Source organism: Mirounga angustirostris, unplaced genomic scaffold (genome assembly GCF_029215605.1).
Source record: "Mirounga angustirostris isolate CCGP_5_RB_7025 unplaced genomic scaffold, mMirAng1.0.hap1 SCAF_17, whole genome shotgun sequence".
NCBI classification, from domain to species: domain Eukaryota; kingdom Metazoa; phylum Chordata; class Mammalia; order Carnivora; family Phocidae; genus Mirounga; species Mirounga angustirostris.
The window spans coordinates 43,193,512-43,208,740 of record NW_026991725.1 but is presented as its reverse complement, the minus strand read 5'-3'; the positions used below and the strand labels follow the sequence as shown (position 1 = coordinate 43,208,740).

Here is a 15,229-nt window from a genome sequence, read left to right as displayed (position 1 = left end):
TTGAAAACCTTCGGATTTTTGGCTGCATCTGTGTGTACGTGTGGTCACACTAGGGGTTTCCGCTATACACCCACCCTTCCGCAGGGGATTTGGAGTTAACTGCAGACGCCTTACCCCCTCCTTTCACGTCACAGCTGTGGGCATTCACAGGTGTTGAAAACCCCACCAGTGTTTGAATTTTTGCTTTCAGCAGTCACATACATTTTTAAAAACCTGAGAAGGAAAATTATCTTTTCAATTTACTCAGATATTGACCATTTCTGTTGTTTTTCCCCCATTCCTGAAGACACACATGTCCATGTGGCATCATTTTCTGGCGGCCTGAAAAGCGTCCTCAGTAGCTCCTTTCGAGCAGGTCCGCACAACCAGCTCTTTCCCTTTGCTGAAGAGTGTTCTCGCTTTTCCTTCCTCCCCAAAGCTCTGGGCTGACCGTTGTCTTCAGAGACTTTCAAGACCCGCTTCCCCATCTTCTGGCCCCTGTGGTTTCTGATCCCAGTGCTTGTTTGGATCATTGTTCCTCTCTACAGCTTTCATTTCCACCTGGAGCCTTCCAGATTTTTTTTCTTTGCCTTCAATTTTTAGCAGTTTAATTATGATATGTCTAGGCACGGCTTTCTTTGGATTGGCCCTGTTGGGGGGTCACTGCAATTCTTGTCTGTAAGTTGAAGTCTTTCCTCAAATGTGAGAACTTTTCGGCCAGTCTTTCTCCAAAAAATTTTTTTTCCTGCTATCATGTTCTCCTCTCTTGGGATTTTAGTAACACAGCATTGGACCTTCGCATCCTGTCTCACTGGTCCTGAGGCATGGACTTGCCCCGAGGCATGGACTTGCCCCCACACTTCCGTCTCTTCTCCAGACCAGATGATTTCTGTTGGCTGATCGTCCAGCTCATAGTCTTTCCTTGGACACCTCCTTTCTGCAGTTGAGCTTGTTAATTTTTTGTATTTTTGGTATATTTTTCAGTTCTGAAATTTACATCTCGTTCTTTTGTATCCTCTCTACTCCCCAACTGAGATCTTTCCATCTGTTTCCAGTGTGTTTAACTTTACCTTCTGTGACATAGTTCCGATAATCCCGCCACCTGGATCTGAGTTGGCATCTACTGATTGTCTTTTCCCTTGGAAGCTGGTCACGTTTTCATGATTCTTTGTTCTAATCCGGCATTTTGGCTGCTGTGTTGTGTCGACTCTGGGTCTGTCATGATCCTCTGGAGAACAAGGATTTTTGTCCCAGCAGCCTGTCAGCCTGGCTGGTTCAGACCACAGGTTCTGCTGGCCTCCAGTGGCCACTCTGAGCTTCGACTGTTCTTGTGCACATGGATGTGGACAGGGCGGCAGGGCCTCCCTCCTGAGTTTGTGGCCAGTGAGTGACCACGGAGAGGAGCTGGCACCTCCAGAAGCCCCCGTGTTGTCAGGACAATGCCCCACACTCTGCCTGATGTCCCCCAATTCTCTCCCTGGGTAGGGCAGGGTTTCAGGGAGACCCTAAGGGGTGGCTGTAGGTGGGGAGGAGGCCTCCCTAGGGCAGGGCACACAGATGGGCCAGGGAGACCCCATTCCATAACTGGGTGCCCCACCTCATCCTGGGTGGTGCCCCCATCTCATCCTGGGTGCCCCCGCCTCCCCACCCCCTGCTTTTAAACTTTCATGCTGCCTGTACTGGGGACAAATGTGCATCCCACCAAAATGGTCCCCGAGCCCAGTCCTCACCCCTCCTTCCTGTCCCAGCTCCCCAGGTAGTCCTCTCTAGTCTGATGGCCCCATGGCCCCCCTGTAGGCCTCTCCCACCTGTTTCCCTAGCCCCCACTGATCTTGGGCAGGATACCAGCTCTGCCACCAGAGGTTTGAACTCAGTTCTCACTTGTCTGTAGTGTTCCTGAGGGCTATGCCCTGTAGAACAAAGTTGCGTCAGGGTCACATCACTGGTATTTTAAGACCAGGGTTCAGTGCTGGGCAGGATCAATGTGAGGCTCATCCTAGCAGGAGGGGTCACCCCGGCCCCCCCCCCCCCCCGCCCCACATGGGCTGGCAAGCCAGGCAACCTCTAGGGCCAGAGCCTAGGAGTCAGCTCAAGGTCATGCTGGGTTTCAGGGCATAACCTCCCTAGGTGAACAGAATAAATGTGTAAACAGAGAAAAGGTGATTAATTGGTACGTAAGATCTAACTTCTTGGACAGTGTGAGAGGACAAGATTCCCTCCCCAACTTTTGGGCTGTTTCAGGAGATGGGGGTGCCCCTCGCCCGGGTCAGGACGCCCAGGCTGCTTGCGGTGTTCCCCATGCCAGGGAGTGGGCCATGCAGACCCAGGCGGGTTCTCCAGGCGCTCACCAGGGGGGCAGTTGGAGCCCTGACATCCCACCATGCAGCTCCCGTGACGAAGCCCTCAGGGAGGCCAGCCTGTGACTGCAAAGGGCAGGCTTGCAGACAACCCTGAGCTCTGGGGTCCTGGGGAGCAGACGGAAAGGAGATGGGTCCACCCTGCCAGTGGGGTCTGCACCTCCCCCAACCAGGCCGTCCATTCCCTCCACGCTCTTGGACCTGCAGCTGCAGAGTGGGACAGGGTCGCTGGATGGAAAGGCCGCCTGCGCCTCCTTGTCTCTCAGAACTGCCCTCAGGGCCATTGTGCAGTCTTGGGGGTGGCTGGCTGTGTTACCGGAAACATGGGTGGGGCCCAGCAGCCAGCCTGGCACCGGCAATGCCAGTTTCCCCAAATTACCTGGCAGAGCGCCCTCTCCTGGCTGAGGCCGGCATTACACCTCCAAACCCAGGTTTTCAGCTCGGGTCTCACCCCCACCCCCCCGGGGCAACTCGGCTGCATCCCATCATGCCCTCCGACTGAAGGGCACGGAAGCCCCCATAAGTGGGACACCCCCCATCCTTCTCCTTGCTGTTGCCTGCTCACTCCCTGGGGCATCTGGCTTCCCATCTGGGCACTGGGACTCCAAACGAGCCCCCCTCCTGGAGGAGGTACCCAACTGACCAGCCTCCCTCACCCCAAGGGGTCTGAGGCCGGCCTCAGTGAATGAGGGGACCACCAGTGTCTGTTCCACTGGAGGAGGACCAGGACCCTACCCTGCACCTTGCTACACGAAGCTGCCCTGAGGGGACGGCCAGAGCCCAGGGTGCGGTCAGTGCTGGAGCCCCACCCGGCGCACTGAGGACCTTCACCTGCCCCTGCGTCCCCAGCCCCCACGTGGTGCTCCTGAGGCAGGCGCCCTCGAGTGAATGCCCTGTGCGGGTCAAGGGGCCGTATTTCAGGGACCCGAGAGGAGAAGAGCCACACTTTAACCCACCCAGGTGCTCCCATGGACCCTACTCCATGAGGCAGCAGACCATGCAGGCATCAACTTTAATATGGGGCTGACCTGTTGGGGGGCTGGGAGGATCCCCTTTCTGTTCTTGTTGGGAGGGAGATATCATCGGGATTGTCTAATACCAAGATGAACCGTCAGATAGAGAGCCGCGATCACCCCCCACAGCGTCCGCCCGGTCGGAGAGCCCCGGGTGCAGCTTCCCAGGCAACAGGGGCTGCACCCACCCGAGTGGGCCCGTCAGCACCTCCGGGAAGCCCTGGGAGACCACCGGCTCTCCAGGAACGTCCCTTTGCAGTGGGGCCGAGCTCCCGCTGGTGATGAGGGCTGGTCGGGGCTCCGCAGCCACCAAGCCAGCAGGGGTGGTCCCCCTCCTCGCCGGCCCAACGCCCCCAAACACCGACACAGAGGAGGACTGGTTTCCAGCCCTGAAGCGACAAGGAGACTGGGCAGGTCAGGAAGCCAGGCCATGGCAGGGACTCCCTCACGGAAGCCGCCGGCCGCCGGCAGCAGCAAGAAGTGAGCAAAGGGCGGGCAAGGAAGCTGGGTTCGACACGCCCTCGAAAGAAGAGAGCGAGCTGCGGAGAAGGCGGCCGTGGAGCCTCGCGGGGCCGGGGACAGGAGTGTGGCCAGCACCAGGAGCGCTGGGTCTGCCTGTGGCTGCGTGGGAGCCACAGCGTCAGAGGCCGTGTGTGGCCGGAGGGTCTGAACGTTGCCATTTAATCCAGAAATGAGAGCAAGACAGCAGCACCAGGGAAGCGCCCATCCGCAGTCACCCTGGGATGGAGCCCTGGGTGCGCCACGCTGCTCCGTCAGCACCTGACCGGCCTGGCCTGGCGCCGGCCTCCTGGGAGCCGGGCCGGGCTGGCCACGCACCCAAACTCTGTGGGCCCCAGTCTCTGGGGAGTCCCCGCCAGTCCTGGAAGAGGAGGCCAAGTTACGAGGCTGCCACCAGTTCCACCTGCTTGGGCCTGGCCTCGCGGGGGACTTGCTCTGCGGAGGAAAGAAAGAGGTGTCTGTCGAGTAGAGAAGACCCCAAAGGCAGAAGGAAGGAGGGTGGCGAGGAGCCTGGTCCCACGCGGCGCACTCCGGGAGGGGCCTGGCATGAAGGAGGAACGGGGAAAGGGGCAGAAAGAAACACGGAGGGACCACCAGCCACACGGGGCCCCAGCGGCGAGTGACACCACAGGGCCCTGCTATTCAGAGGACAGCTCGTCCTGGCCGGACTCGGCCTTTCCCCAGCTCTGCCTCTCTGAAGGGGGTCAGGCTCCACCAGGTCACCCCCACCCCAGAGACCCAGGCCCGACCCCAGAGTGAGGCCCGTGCTCCTGAGCTGGCTCCAGCAGGCCGCCTACCCAGCTGGGGAGGTGTGCACCAACCTCCACCAAGCAGGAAGCGAAGGACCTCGCGGCCCGGGCATTGCTCTTTGTTCTAGAACCCACTGTTCTCCAAAGGACAGGACAAGAAGCATACCTGGTTTCCTTTCGGGAAGCGGCTCTGAAGGGACCTCTGGGAGCTCTATCTGCTCCTACAAGAAACAGGGCGGAGGCTGTAGGACACCATCTGAATGAGAAGCCTCCCCGCCAAAGCTCCAGAGCGCCACGTCTGCAGCGTCCGGCACCTCCGAGACCTGCATCACCCCAGGGGGCTTCCCTGGAGACCCCGGTTCACACCCTGGCTGTGCAGACACGCGCGGGCTCAGGAACACGCACGCACACGGGTCCCGGAGCTGCAGAGGCGCCCCGGCTGTGCTCGCTCTGGGGCAGGACTGTGGTGGAGCTGCCGGTCCCGGGGGGGCACTGGGCTGCCTCGGGGGCAACGCATGGCAGTTCACCTCCCAGCCGGCTCCCCTGGCAGCTCAGGGGGCACTTGGGTCCTCGGGAGGAAGGACATCAGGAGGCAGGTGCCCACGGGACACTGAAGGGCAGACAGCAGCAACCCTAACTAGCTGCTGCTCCTGCAGGTACGGGGAGTGGCAGGTGGGGGCCACAGTGAGCCCGTGGAGCCCTGAGGCGGTGGCCCAGAGACAGGGATCGCTGTCAGGGAGCGGACACAGGCCTCGGGGCCTGCGCGCGACAGTGAGTGACCTGGCCACAACAGGAAAGACCACTCATGTGATCACGAAACCACACTCTGTCCCTCTGAAGGGTCTGAGTGAGGAGTCAGAGCATTTCTGCGCTGTCCAGGCACACCTGGCTACAGGCTGCCCCAGGCGCCTGCAACGTTCTCGGGTGGACAACCCAGGACACCGTTCTCTCCAGGCCAGTCTCCCCTGCTGTCAGCCAGGTACACAAGGAGACGGGGCCTCAGTGCAGGACAAATTCTAGTCGCTTTAGGAACACCAGCTGCAAAACCAGGATTGTGTGCTCATGTGACAGCTGATGCAGGTGTTCACCCAAGGCCAAGGACCATGACGGGCAGAAGCCTCCTGGGGGTCCGATCACCTGAGTGACTGTGCTCAGTCCTGGGAGGTCCTATCACCTGAGTGACTGTGCTCAATCCTGGGGGGTCCTATCACCTGAGTGACTGTGCTCAATCCTGGGGGGTCCTATCACCTGAGTGACTGTGCTCAGTCCTGGGAGGTCCGATCACCTGAGTGACTGTGCTCAGTCCTGGGGGGTCCGATCACCTGAGTGACTGTGCTCAGTCCTGGGGGGTCCGATCACCTGAGTGACTGTGCTCAGTCCTGGGAGGTCCTATCACCTGAGTGACTGTGCTCAGTCCTGGGAGGTCCTATCACCTGAGTGACTGTGCTCAGTCCTGGGAGGTCCTATCACCTGAGTGACTGTGCTCAGTCCTGGGAGGTCCTATCACCTGAGTGACTGTGCCCAGTCCTGGGGGGTCCTATCACCTGAGTGACTGTGCCCAGTCCTGGGGGGTCCTATCACCTGAGTGACTGTGCTCAGTCCTGGGGGTCCTATCACATGAGTGACTGTGCTCAGTTTGAGAGGTCCTATTACCTGAGTGATTGCATTCAGCTCCTCCAGGATGGCATCTTCATCTTCCTGAGTGAAGCTTCCTGCCAATAGGTCATCTATTTGCTGCGAACGGAAGAGCAGAGGTGAGGACCGTGGCCAGGCTGGGGCAGGGGGTAAGTGGCCTCTTGTGGAGGAAGGAGACAACCCAGGGCTCAAGGGCCCCCCTCACTCGAGGGCGGCCACTGGGCACTCACGTAGGTGGTAGGTGCGCTTGCAGGCTGGTGGAAGGCGGGGGCCCTGGAACCCGGCAACACCTACCCGCTGGTACTCCACGGCCTCCTGGGTCTCCTCCAGTATCCGCTCCACTTCTTCTATGGACATCACCTAATCAGGGTAGAGGGAGTCTAGTCAGTGAGGCACCAACAGAAGCCCTTGCAGTCAGGCCACCTGGACCGGCAGGGCACAAGCCAGGCCACGTGGGCCACGACACAGTTCTGGTCGTTTCTGCCGCGGGCTGGGCCCATGCACAGAGGCTCCAGGGCTCCGAAAAGACCCGTCTTTTCAGAAGCCTCGACTGCACTGCTCAGACTCCTGCTGGCCCTTCGCCCCAGACCTCCCGGCACCCCAACCAGCCTAGAAGGTCCAGGCAGAAATAAGTAAGAGGGCGCCTGGGTGGCTCAGTCGTTAAGCGTCTGCCTTCGGCTCAGGTCATGATCCCAGGGTCCTGGGATCGAGCCCCACATCGGGCCCCCTGATCGTGGGAAGCCTGCTTCTCCCTCTCCCGCTCCCCCTGCTTGTGTTCCTGCTCTCTCTCTGTCAAATAAAATCTTTAAAAAAATAAATATTTCTAGGGGCGCCTGGGTGGCTCAGTCATTGAGCGTCTGCCTTCGGTTCGGGTCATGATCCCAGGGTCCTGGGATCGAGCCCCGCCTTGGGCTCCCTGCTCGGCGGGAAGCCTGCTTCTCCCTCTCCCACTCCCCCCGCTTGTGTTCCTGCTCTCACTGTCTCTCTCTCTGTCAAATAAATAAAAAATTAAAAAAAAAAAAAAAGAAAGAAATAAGTAAGAAGGTGTCAAAAACTTTCTCTGGGCAGCTCACTTGATTTCGTTTGGGTTCAAAGAAGTGCCTCTGCTTGCCTGGCAGGTACAGCACCTGGTCAGAGGTGGTCAGAGACGGACGGCGGTCAGAGAAGCTGGGTGGCTGTGGCGCTCTGTGTAGCCCTTGCTGTCCACTCATCAGGAGATGGGGGTGGGCTGGGGCACGGCCTCTCTGGGCCTCACCCCTCCTTTTGCTACCCACCTCTATGCCTCATCCTATGACAAGGCTGTGTTCACCTCCTCCAGGAAGCCCTCCCAATTAGTTCACCACACCGTTCCTGCACCCTCACTGGACTTTTCTTCCAGTAACTTGAACGTCTGTGCCCATCACCCCACTCTCAGGTCAATACCCTGGGTTTGTCCACCACCAACAGCATCACCTTCTCTCGGTAGCAACTGGCTTTCCCACATTCCCAGCTGGCACCAACAGCTCCTGGCCAATGGCCTGGGCACAGGTGTGGCCTCGGGCACAAGCCCCGCCCCCTCGTTCACCCAGCTCCCCTTCCACTCTGCCCCCAGCCCTGCAAGGACCCACCTGATGCATCTTTTTCAGACACTCATTTCCAATCTGCAGCCCTTCGACCACCTTCATTTCAATCTGGGTGAACTCAATACTCTGGACCTGAGGATGCCAAAGCAGACCAGGTGGTCAGGGGCCTGCCTCCCCCACCTCCTTCTCCCCCCACTGCCTGCTCCGCCTACCATCGTTTCCAGGCTGGTGATTTGGTTTTCTGTCTTGTCCAGAAGCTGCTCCCGGTACCGCTTCTTCTTGAGCAGCAGCTTGGCCCGTCTGCAGAGGGAACCCGCACGGTGACCCGCCAGCCGTGCCCGTTGGCTGGCCTTACCCGGCACGCACCGGCCTCTCCTGGGCCTACCCCGCCCCCTGCTCTAGGCCAACAGGGGACTGCAGCCCCTTTGCACAGCCTGCCCTGGGCCCCACTCACTCCTTCTTCCCGTCCCGCAGGAGCTGCCTGGCGATCTCGCGCTCCCGCTCCAGCTGCTGGGTGACCCTCTTCTGGTACTGCTTCAGCTTGTCCCTCTGCTGCTTCAGTTGCTGCGAGAGCGCAGGCCTGGTCAACACCGTGCTCTCGCTGCCCCGGGCCCCGCGCAGGCCACCCAGCACCCTCTAGCACAGAGTTCTCCGTGGGGACAAAGGGCACGTGGGCCAACGTCTGGAGACATTTGGGGCTGTCACCTCTGGGGGGGCATGCTCCTGGCTCCAGTGGGTGGAGGCCAGGGGTGCTGCTCAGCATCCTGCAATGCCGGGACGCCCCGCACAGGGGGGAGGCAGCCCCAGTGTCCACAGCCCTGAGGTGGAGAGCCTGCTCTCGAATGCATCACTGCACAGCATGGCTGTGGATGCTCGGGGGGGGGGGGGGGGCGGCGGGTCAGAGGGTTGCCGCTGCCTCAAAGGCTCAGAGACAGCAGAGAAGGGCCCCAGAGAGCCACCATCCCACCCAGCACAGCGAGGGTTTGGGACCTTCCATCCCGGCTTCGCTCTGCCGGCTTTAGACGTGTTCTCGATGTCTTTAGCTACCCTGCTCTTGTCGCTTATCACCGTGTCTGAGTTGACAACAAACGGCACATTTGGGTGAAGTGCTTGCGGGATCTTGCCAAGCACCTGGGACCCCCGGGTACTGTCCCAGAAAGGACACAGGGTCATTTACACATGTCCTATTTTAGGCCATTCACATTGCTTCCAAATCTCACCATTTCAGATGACAGTACGGTGAACACCTGCAGGCACAGGGCATTTCTCATATGTAGCTTTATATCTTTAGCATCGATTACTGTTGAGTTAATTAACTTAATTAAGTCAAAAGGTTCGTACATCTTTAAGACTCAGGACAGTGAGAAACCATCCACCAGCGTAGACGTGTCTGCAGGGGCCTGCTTCACGGGTCCCTCTACAGCACGTTCTCCTTAGTGCCTGTCCCAGGGAACCGCATGGCTTGTGGGTCAGGCCAGGTGATGGCCGCACACATTCTCCTTGCTGCAATGAAAGGGGCCCGCTATCCCGGCCCCATGGCCCAGAGACACCGTGACCAGCCTACGTGTGCAGTCTTCTCAGCTCTGGCTGCCGTTCCTCCCCGGGGGGCTGGGCACCCGCCCCTGCCCCTCGGGCCACTGTCCAAGCTGGGCGTGTACAGAGTATTGAAGATGAGCCAAAGAAGCAGGTGGGGCCAGACTGCCTCCTTTGTAAAATGAGAGGCGTCAGCGGAGGGTCACAGGGCAGAGAGCACACTGGGGCCTGGAGCTTCTCAGCTTTACAGCCAGGAAAACCTCAGGCAGTAATTCGGTTTATTGTGTGCAAACCGCGTTGTTCCAGTCCGGGCCACACCAAACTGAATTCCCGGCAAGCGGAAAGGCCTCCCTCCAGAGAAACCCAAAGGTGAGTCCTCAGGAGAAGAGAAGCGCCTCGGGGGTTCCCACGGGCGCCAGGTGCGCCCCCTGACTCCCCAGAGCTCAGTGCTCTTCCCGTGCAGCACCCACCGCCCTTCAGATGTTCTCTAGGGACAAACGTGCCCGATTCCCCTTCATCGGGGGAACTTCAGTTAAGAACCTTTTATAACGTAGGGTCTCTGCAGCCAAGGCGTCATTTGAACTTCTCTCTGCGTACAAAAATGACGCATTTTGTTGCAGGTAGTTTTGAAAGGAAAGCACGGGCAAAGGTAAACTCTGCTCAGACTTTGGACCACCTCCTTCCTGGCACACTTCTCTCCTTACGGAAACGGATCGGGGTGCACATGCCATTCACTGAACCTCTCCGAGGGTCCTGTCCACAGAAACTAACTTTTCTACCGGCGCTCCCCGGAATCCGCAACAGCCAGAGCAGCACCGCGGCCACAGCCCAGTGCGGTGGCGGCAGCCCAGCCAGAGTGCCGAGGGGGCCGAACAGGCTCGCAGACCCAGGCGAGGCTGGCGCGCCCCGAGTCGCGGCCCCGCGGCCCCCCGGCCCCCCGGCCCGGGGCGCGGGGCTCGGGACCCGCCACCGGCGAGCGCGCGCTCGCCCGCCGACCAGGTGTGACCACGACGCGGCGCGACGCCCCGACACCGCGGCCCCGGCTTCCCCCGCCCGCATCGCCTTGCGGCCCCCGCGCGGACGCGCCCCGCGGCTCGGGACGCCCGCCGCCCGCGGTCCGGCGCAGCGGCAGGCCCTCCGGGGCCGGGCAGCCCCGCCCCAGGCGCCCCCGCCGTCGCCGCGGGGCCCGGCTCTCACCAGGACGGCCTTGTCTTGCTCGGTGACCCGGCTCTGCTTCTTGCGGCCGAACAGGTTGCCCATGGCGCCCCGGCCCCGCGGCCCCGCCCGCCGCGCCCCCTCGCCGCCCTCGCGGCCGCCGTACGTCGGCCCCGCCCCCTACGGCGGCCGCGCGGGGCCAGGCGCCGCAGAAAGCGAAGCGCGTGCGGGCGAGCGGCCGGCGGTCCACGGGTTCGAACCCGCCCCTGCAGGCCTCCGCGACCGTGGCGCGAGGACGCTGCCGGCCGGGCCTGCGCAGCCCTAAATGACGCACTTCGCGCGCCCTCCAGAAAGTCCCCCAGCTGTGCAGATGCAGACTCAATGTTCCAGGCTCCTGTTTAGGTGGGATCCTTGCAAGGTAACCGGTGGATAGCGTCCCTGGGCCGTCAGAAATCCTGCACCCGAGCCACTGCCCCGTGGCTGGTGCTGACCACAAAGTGCTGCGTTTAGTGATGTGATAGTCAACCTGCGGGCTTCCAGGTGTCTCCTGAGAGCTATGGGCCGCCCACCCAGCCCTGCGCCCCGGTGACTCTGGATCCACCTGGCCTGCGGCTCAGTGCCCGGACCTGCTCGGCATGGCCCATCTCCACTTCTGGTCCCGTGTGCCCTGGCAGAAGCCTCCAGCCCTGGGGGATGAGAGCCTGCACGGGGCTTTCAGGTGGGGAGCCACTCACACCTGCCGCCCTGGTTCCCACTGTGTGTCCTGGCCGTGAGTCCCTGGTTTGGAGGGCACACTGCCTCTCACAGGACAGCACCCAGCCCTGTTGGGTCACCCCAGCTGATCCTGTAACGGAGTCTGCAACGGGCCGGGCCACCGTCCTGACAGCCCAGTGGCTCGTGGGCAGTACGTGCCCGAGATGAGCAATCCCGGGGAATGAGCCCCTTGCCTCACCTCCTTCTGCAAAATGACCTCCTCGGTCAGAAGCGGTGTTGTGTGGGCACGGGCTGGCCGGCCTCCGGCGCACTCCGGTGCTGCTCTAGCGGAAAGCCTTGTAGGCGGGAAGAGAAATCCGTATCCAGAGGAAGTGTCTATGCAGGGAGGACAAGTCACTGCCTCATGATGGAAACATCCTATTAGCCAACCTGCTGTCAGGTGGCTGGCTGGTCCCCCCCAGGGAGCGGAGCTATTCCGGGGGCTCAGTGCTGTTGAGCGGCTGGGCACTCCGCAGTTGTTAGGGGGCAGGCGGGCCTTGGTTAGGGGAAGTCTGTGTTGCTGAGCCCATAGCCTCTATCCCAGCTGCCATGGCCACTTCGTGAGCACTGGGAGGCAGGGGAAAGCCGTTCAGGGTGGTGACTCACGTCAGGTTTTGGCCATAAGGCCTAGAGCTCCATTTCTGTTCCACGAGGCCAGCACTAGTCTAGGTGGCTGCCCATGTATTTCATTCTGGACACCCCGATTAGCCAGAGTCCCTGTGAGAGAGCACTCCGCGCAGCAGTGTGTCCCAGCCTCCTATTAGGGTAAGGTCCAGCCTTGGTTGGAGACAGCGTGGCCGCTGTGGGACCGTGCAGCCTGCCTGGGGCAAAGAAAGGTTCCAGCGGCTGAGAGCCAGAGCTGGTCTGCAGGAGAGGTATGTGAGGGCCATGGAAACTGCCCACCAGGGCTGAGAATCTTGCTGGGCATGGGACAGGCTGGAGGAGGTCCACCAGAAGCAGCCACAGGTGGAGGAGAAACTCACTGAAGAGCCTTCCCCTTGCTGGCCCGCAGGCAGTGCGCCGTAGGAAGAGAGAAGCAGCCTGAGACAGAAAGGGAGCCCCTTGCTCTCCCTGGCAGCCGCGTTGCTCCCGCACTCTGGCGAGGAAGCCCCATCAAGCTAGCCGGTGAAGGAGAAATGTCTGCGGGTCTGGCTCCCCCATCACGAGCGGCCAAAGAGAGAGCGAGTCCCCGGTCAGCCTTCACATACCGCAGTACCGATGCTCTGGGACTCCCAGGACCGGGTCATAAAAGGTGACACGGCCAGTGGAACTCACTTGGAACTCAGCCACCTAGTCGGCGGAGCCTAGTGGCCCGCAGCGCAGCCTGGGTGGAGAGGAACTGGCAGGCAGTGGCCCGTGCCAACCACGCGGCCACCGGCTTGCGCAGGGAGGTTTCTGTCCCCCGCTGGCGGGGCGACGCCAGCTAACGTTGCAGGGAGCAGGGATGCGCCTTTCCCGCGGACTCGGCCTAAACGGGAGATTCTTGAACTCGGCCCACGTGGTGGCTGGCTCCACAGCGACAGTGGACCGGAACGCTGGAGTAGGCAGGCGGGGGATTTGCAGTGTGTACTTGGAATCCTGCACGGCGGGGCCCATTCTGCCCTCTGTTTCGGGCCCCCAGTCCTGGAACTAGCTCGGGCTGGGGGCAGGTGAGAGGTCGGACTCTGTTAGGTGCTTGGCGTCAGATCTCTCCTCACCTGATCTGGATTATTTTCTCAATGATCAGTGTGAGCTTTCCTACAACGTCCATCTTGTTCAGGCCTAGGGGCGTCTGACCAGCTGCAAGTCCAAGACCAATGCCGAAGAGTCCGGCACTGTCCCTCGTGACCACTGCTCCCACAACCCTGTTCTCCTGACCCCTGGGCCTGCCCCCTAGGGTGCCCAGGGGAAATCAGCACCTCCACCATCATTCCTGACCCACAGAGGGCTTTTCAAGAACGTGAGGTCCTCACCATGGGCTTCCTCAGGGCCCCTGTCAAGGTGCTTTGGGGACACAGCAAGGGACCCAGTGAGTGGGCTGCACCTGGCACATTCACAGCGCGTCCTTATCTCCCTAAGCCCCTGGAGTCTCCCCTATGTATTACACCAAGGGATTTCTGGCAGCTCAGCTGTGCTGCGTTTAGTCCAAGTTTCCAGCAACAAAGGGGCAAAGTTTGGAGGAGGTCAAGGAAAGGCCCTCGCTGGTGAAAGCAAGAGGTGGGGCCCCGAGTGTCTGGAAAGAGCACCCATGTGGGCCCGCTGTGGCTCTCTGCTGTGAGTCAGCAAAATCTTGGTATTCTTGGGCTGGGGTCTGGAGGAGAATCGCCTCCCCGAGGCAAGTGACTGCCTCAGTGTGGTCCCCATGGGAGGGGCTGTCTCAGGGAGGAGGGTCCCCTGTGCTGGCGGGCCAGGCTTTATGGGCTTAGCCCCGCGGGCGGGGCAAGGTCCTACCACCCCGGGGTCTCCGTCCTCACTCCTCTCCGCGCTCCGATCTGGACCTGACGGGGTGGAGAACCCGCTGTCTGTGGGAATCCTGCCAGCCCCAGGATGAAGCTGGGGGAGTGGTTTCCAGATACAACGGTCCTGCCACAAGAAACCAGATCTTCTTTCATAGTAGTCCAACAGATTTTCCGATTTTCTGGTTCTACCCTGGAACTGAGAACTTAAAGCTTGTCGTCTTAAAAACGTCATATTCTCCGGGGAAGTCAGAAATCGCCAGCCCGCCCCATCGTTTCCCCAGAACGCTGCTTTGCAGCTGCTTCTCGGGCTCCCAGAACCGGGCTTTCAGGAAACACTTGCTGCCAGCGAGGCATAGACACGTGTCTTGACATAGCTCGCGGCGGCCACCCATCCCCTGTTCTTCACAGGCTGCGTGAGTCCGCTCGGGCTGCCGTGACAGATCGGCACAGACCGGGCGGCCGAAACAACAGAATCTCATTGTCTCTCAGTCTGGAGGCTGGAAGTCGAGGTGTGGGCAGGGAGAGTTCCTGTTGAGGCTCTGAGGGGGCCCCTGCTCCGGGCCTCTCCCAGCCGCTGAGTTAGGGTTAGGGTTAGGGTCAGCCTTTGCATCTGCACCTGCCCCCTTGTGTGCGTGTCTGTGTCCCGATTTTCCCTTTCCATAAGGTACCAGTCTTATTGCATCAGGGCCCATCCCAGTGACCTCATTTTATCTTAATTACCTCTGTAGAGACCCTACTTCCAAATTACATCCCATTCAGAGGAACCAGGGGTTCGGACCCACCACGCAATAATGAGATCATCACTTCCTGTAACCTATTGTGGATTTCTGCCTTTGAAGCTCTCTCCTGGAATGACCTGTGATACGAAGCACTGCATCACCCACCTTTGCTCGGGGCACCTCTCTGGGCATTTCAAGCCCAAAGTGTTTAATACAGAGAGTCAGCACTTCTAAACCACTGACAGGGTGGCAGGAATGAAGGTGGAGGGTCCCATCACTGGATCTTGGGGGGCACAGAGACTGCGGCTTGCGTGAAGTGCGTGCTCAGTGACCGCGGCCTCCAGCCCGGGGTGTGCTGCACCATCTCACCTGCCAAAGCCCCCCAGCTGGCCTGTGGCTGCCGGGGGTGGGGTGGCGGGGGGGCTCAGGAGAATCCTCCTGTGGGTGGAAAGTAGCCCAGAATCGCGATGTGACTTCCGGGGAAGGTGTCAATGGGGAGGTGGCGTTGGGGGTGGCCATTGCACGACGCGCAGACCCAGGGGACGTTGGTATGAAAACATGGCCCTTGTAGGGGGCCACCATCAGCAGGGCTGCTGGAGGCCTGGTAGGGTGCTGGCGGCCCCCATGGAGTGACCCCGGGCCTTCTGGTGCAGATGACATAAGCTGCACTTGAGACAACTGGGGAGCTGGCTGCGTGGGACCAGCGCGGGAAGCCATCTGCGACTTCTCCTCTGTCCACCTGCTCTCCATCCTCCGGTCCTGGCTCCCCGACAAGAGCTCTGATTGGCTTCCCTTCCGGGGCCAATCGGCCGTGGCC

At 60.6% G+C, this 15,229-nt stretch overlaps 1 protein-coding gene across 3 annotated transcripts; it reads right to left on the bottom strand.

Moving 5' to 3' along the window:
• Window positions 1-464: 464 nt before the first annotated feature.
• On the bottom strand, window positions 465-10,662 carry CHMP6 (charged multivesicular body protein 6). Of its 3 annotated transcripts, XM_064583254.1 has the most exons (9): window positions 9,888-10,169; window positions 9,035-9,114; window positions 8,269-8,378; window positions 8,027-8,114; window positions 7,860-7,946; window positions 6,547-6,612; window positions 6,271-6,351; window positions 4,784-4,838; window positions 465-4,303 (listed from the first exon to the last, which is right to left on the bottom strand). In XM_064583254.1, the coding sequence occupies exons 1-9, from the start codon at window positions 9,955-9,957 to the stop codon at window positions 4,248-4,250; spliced, it is 693 nt and encodes a 230-aa protein (XP_064439324.1). In that variant the 5' UTR covers window positions 9,958-10,169; the 3' UTR covers window positions 465-4,247. The 3 variants fall into 3 exon arrangements, with proteins under 3 accessions (XP_064439324.1, XP_064439325.1, XP_045744258.1); XM_064583255.1 differs by lacking the exon at window positions 9,888-10,169 and having other exon boundaries at window positions 9,035-9,753; XM_045888302.3 differs by lacking the exons at window positions 9,035-9,114; window positions 9,888-10,169 and adding an exon at window positions 10,545-10,662 and having other exon boundaries at window positions 3,330-4,303.
• Window positions 10,663-15,229: the final 4,567 nt, after the last annotated feature.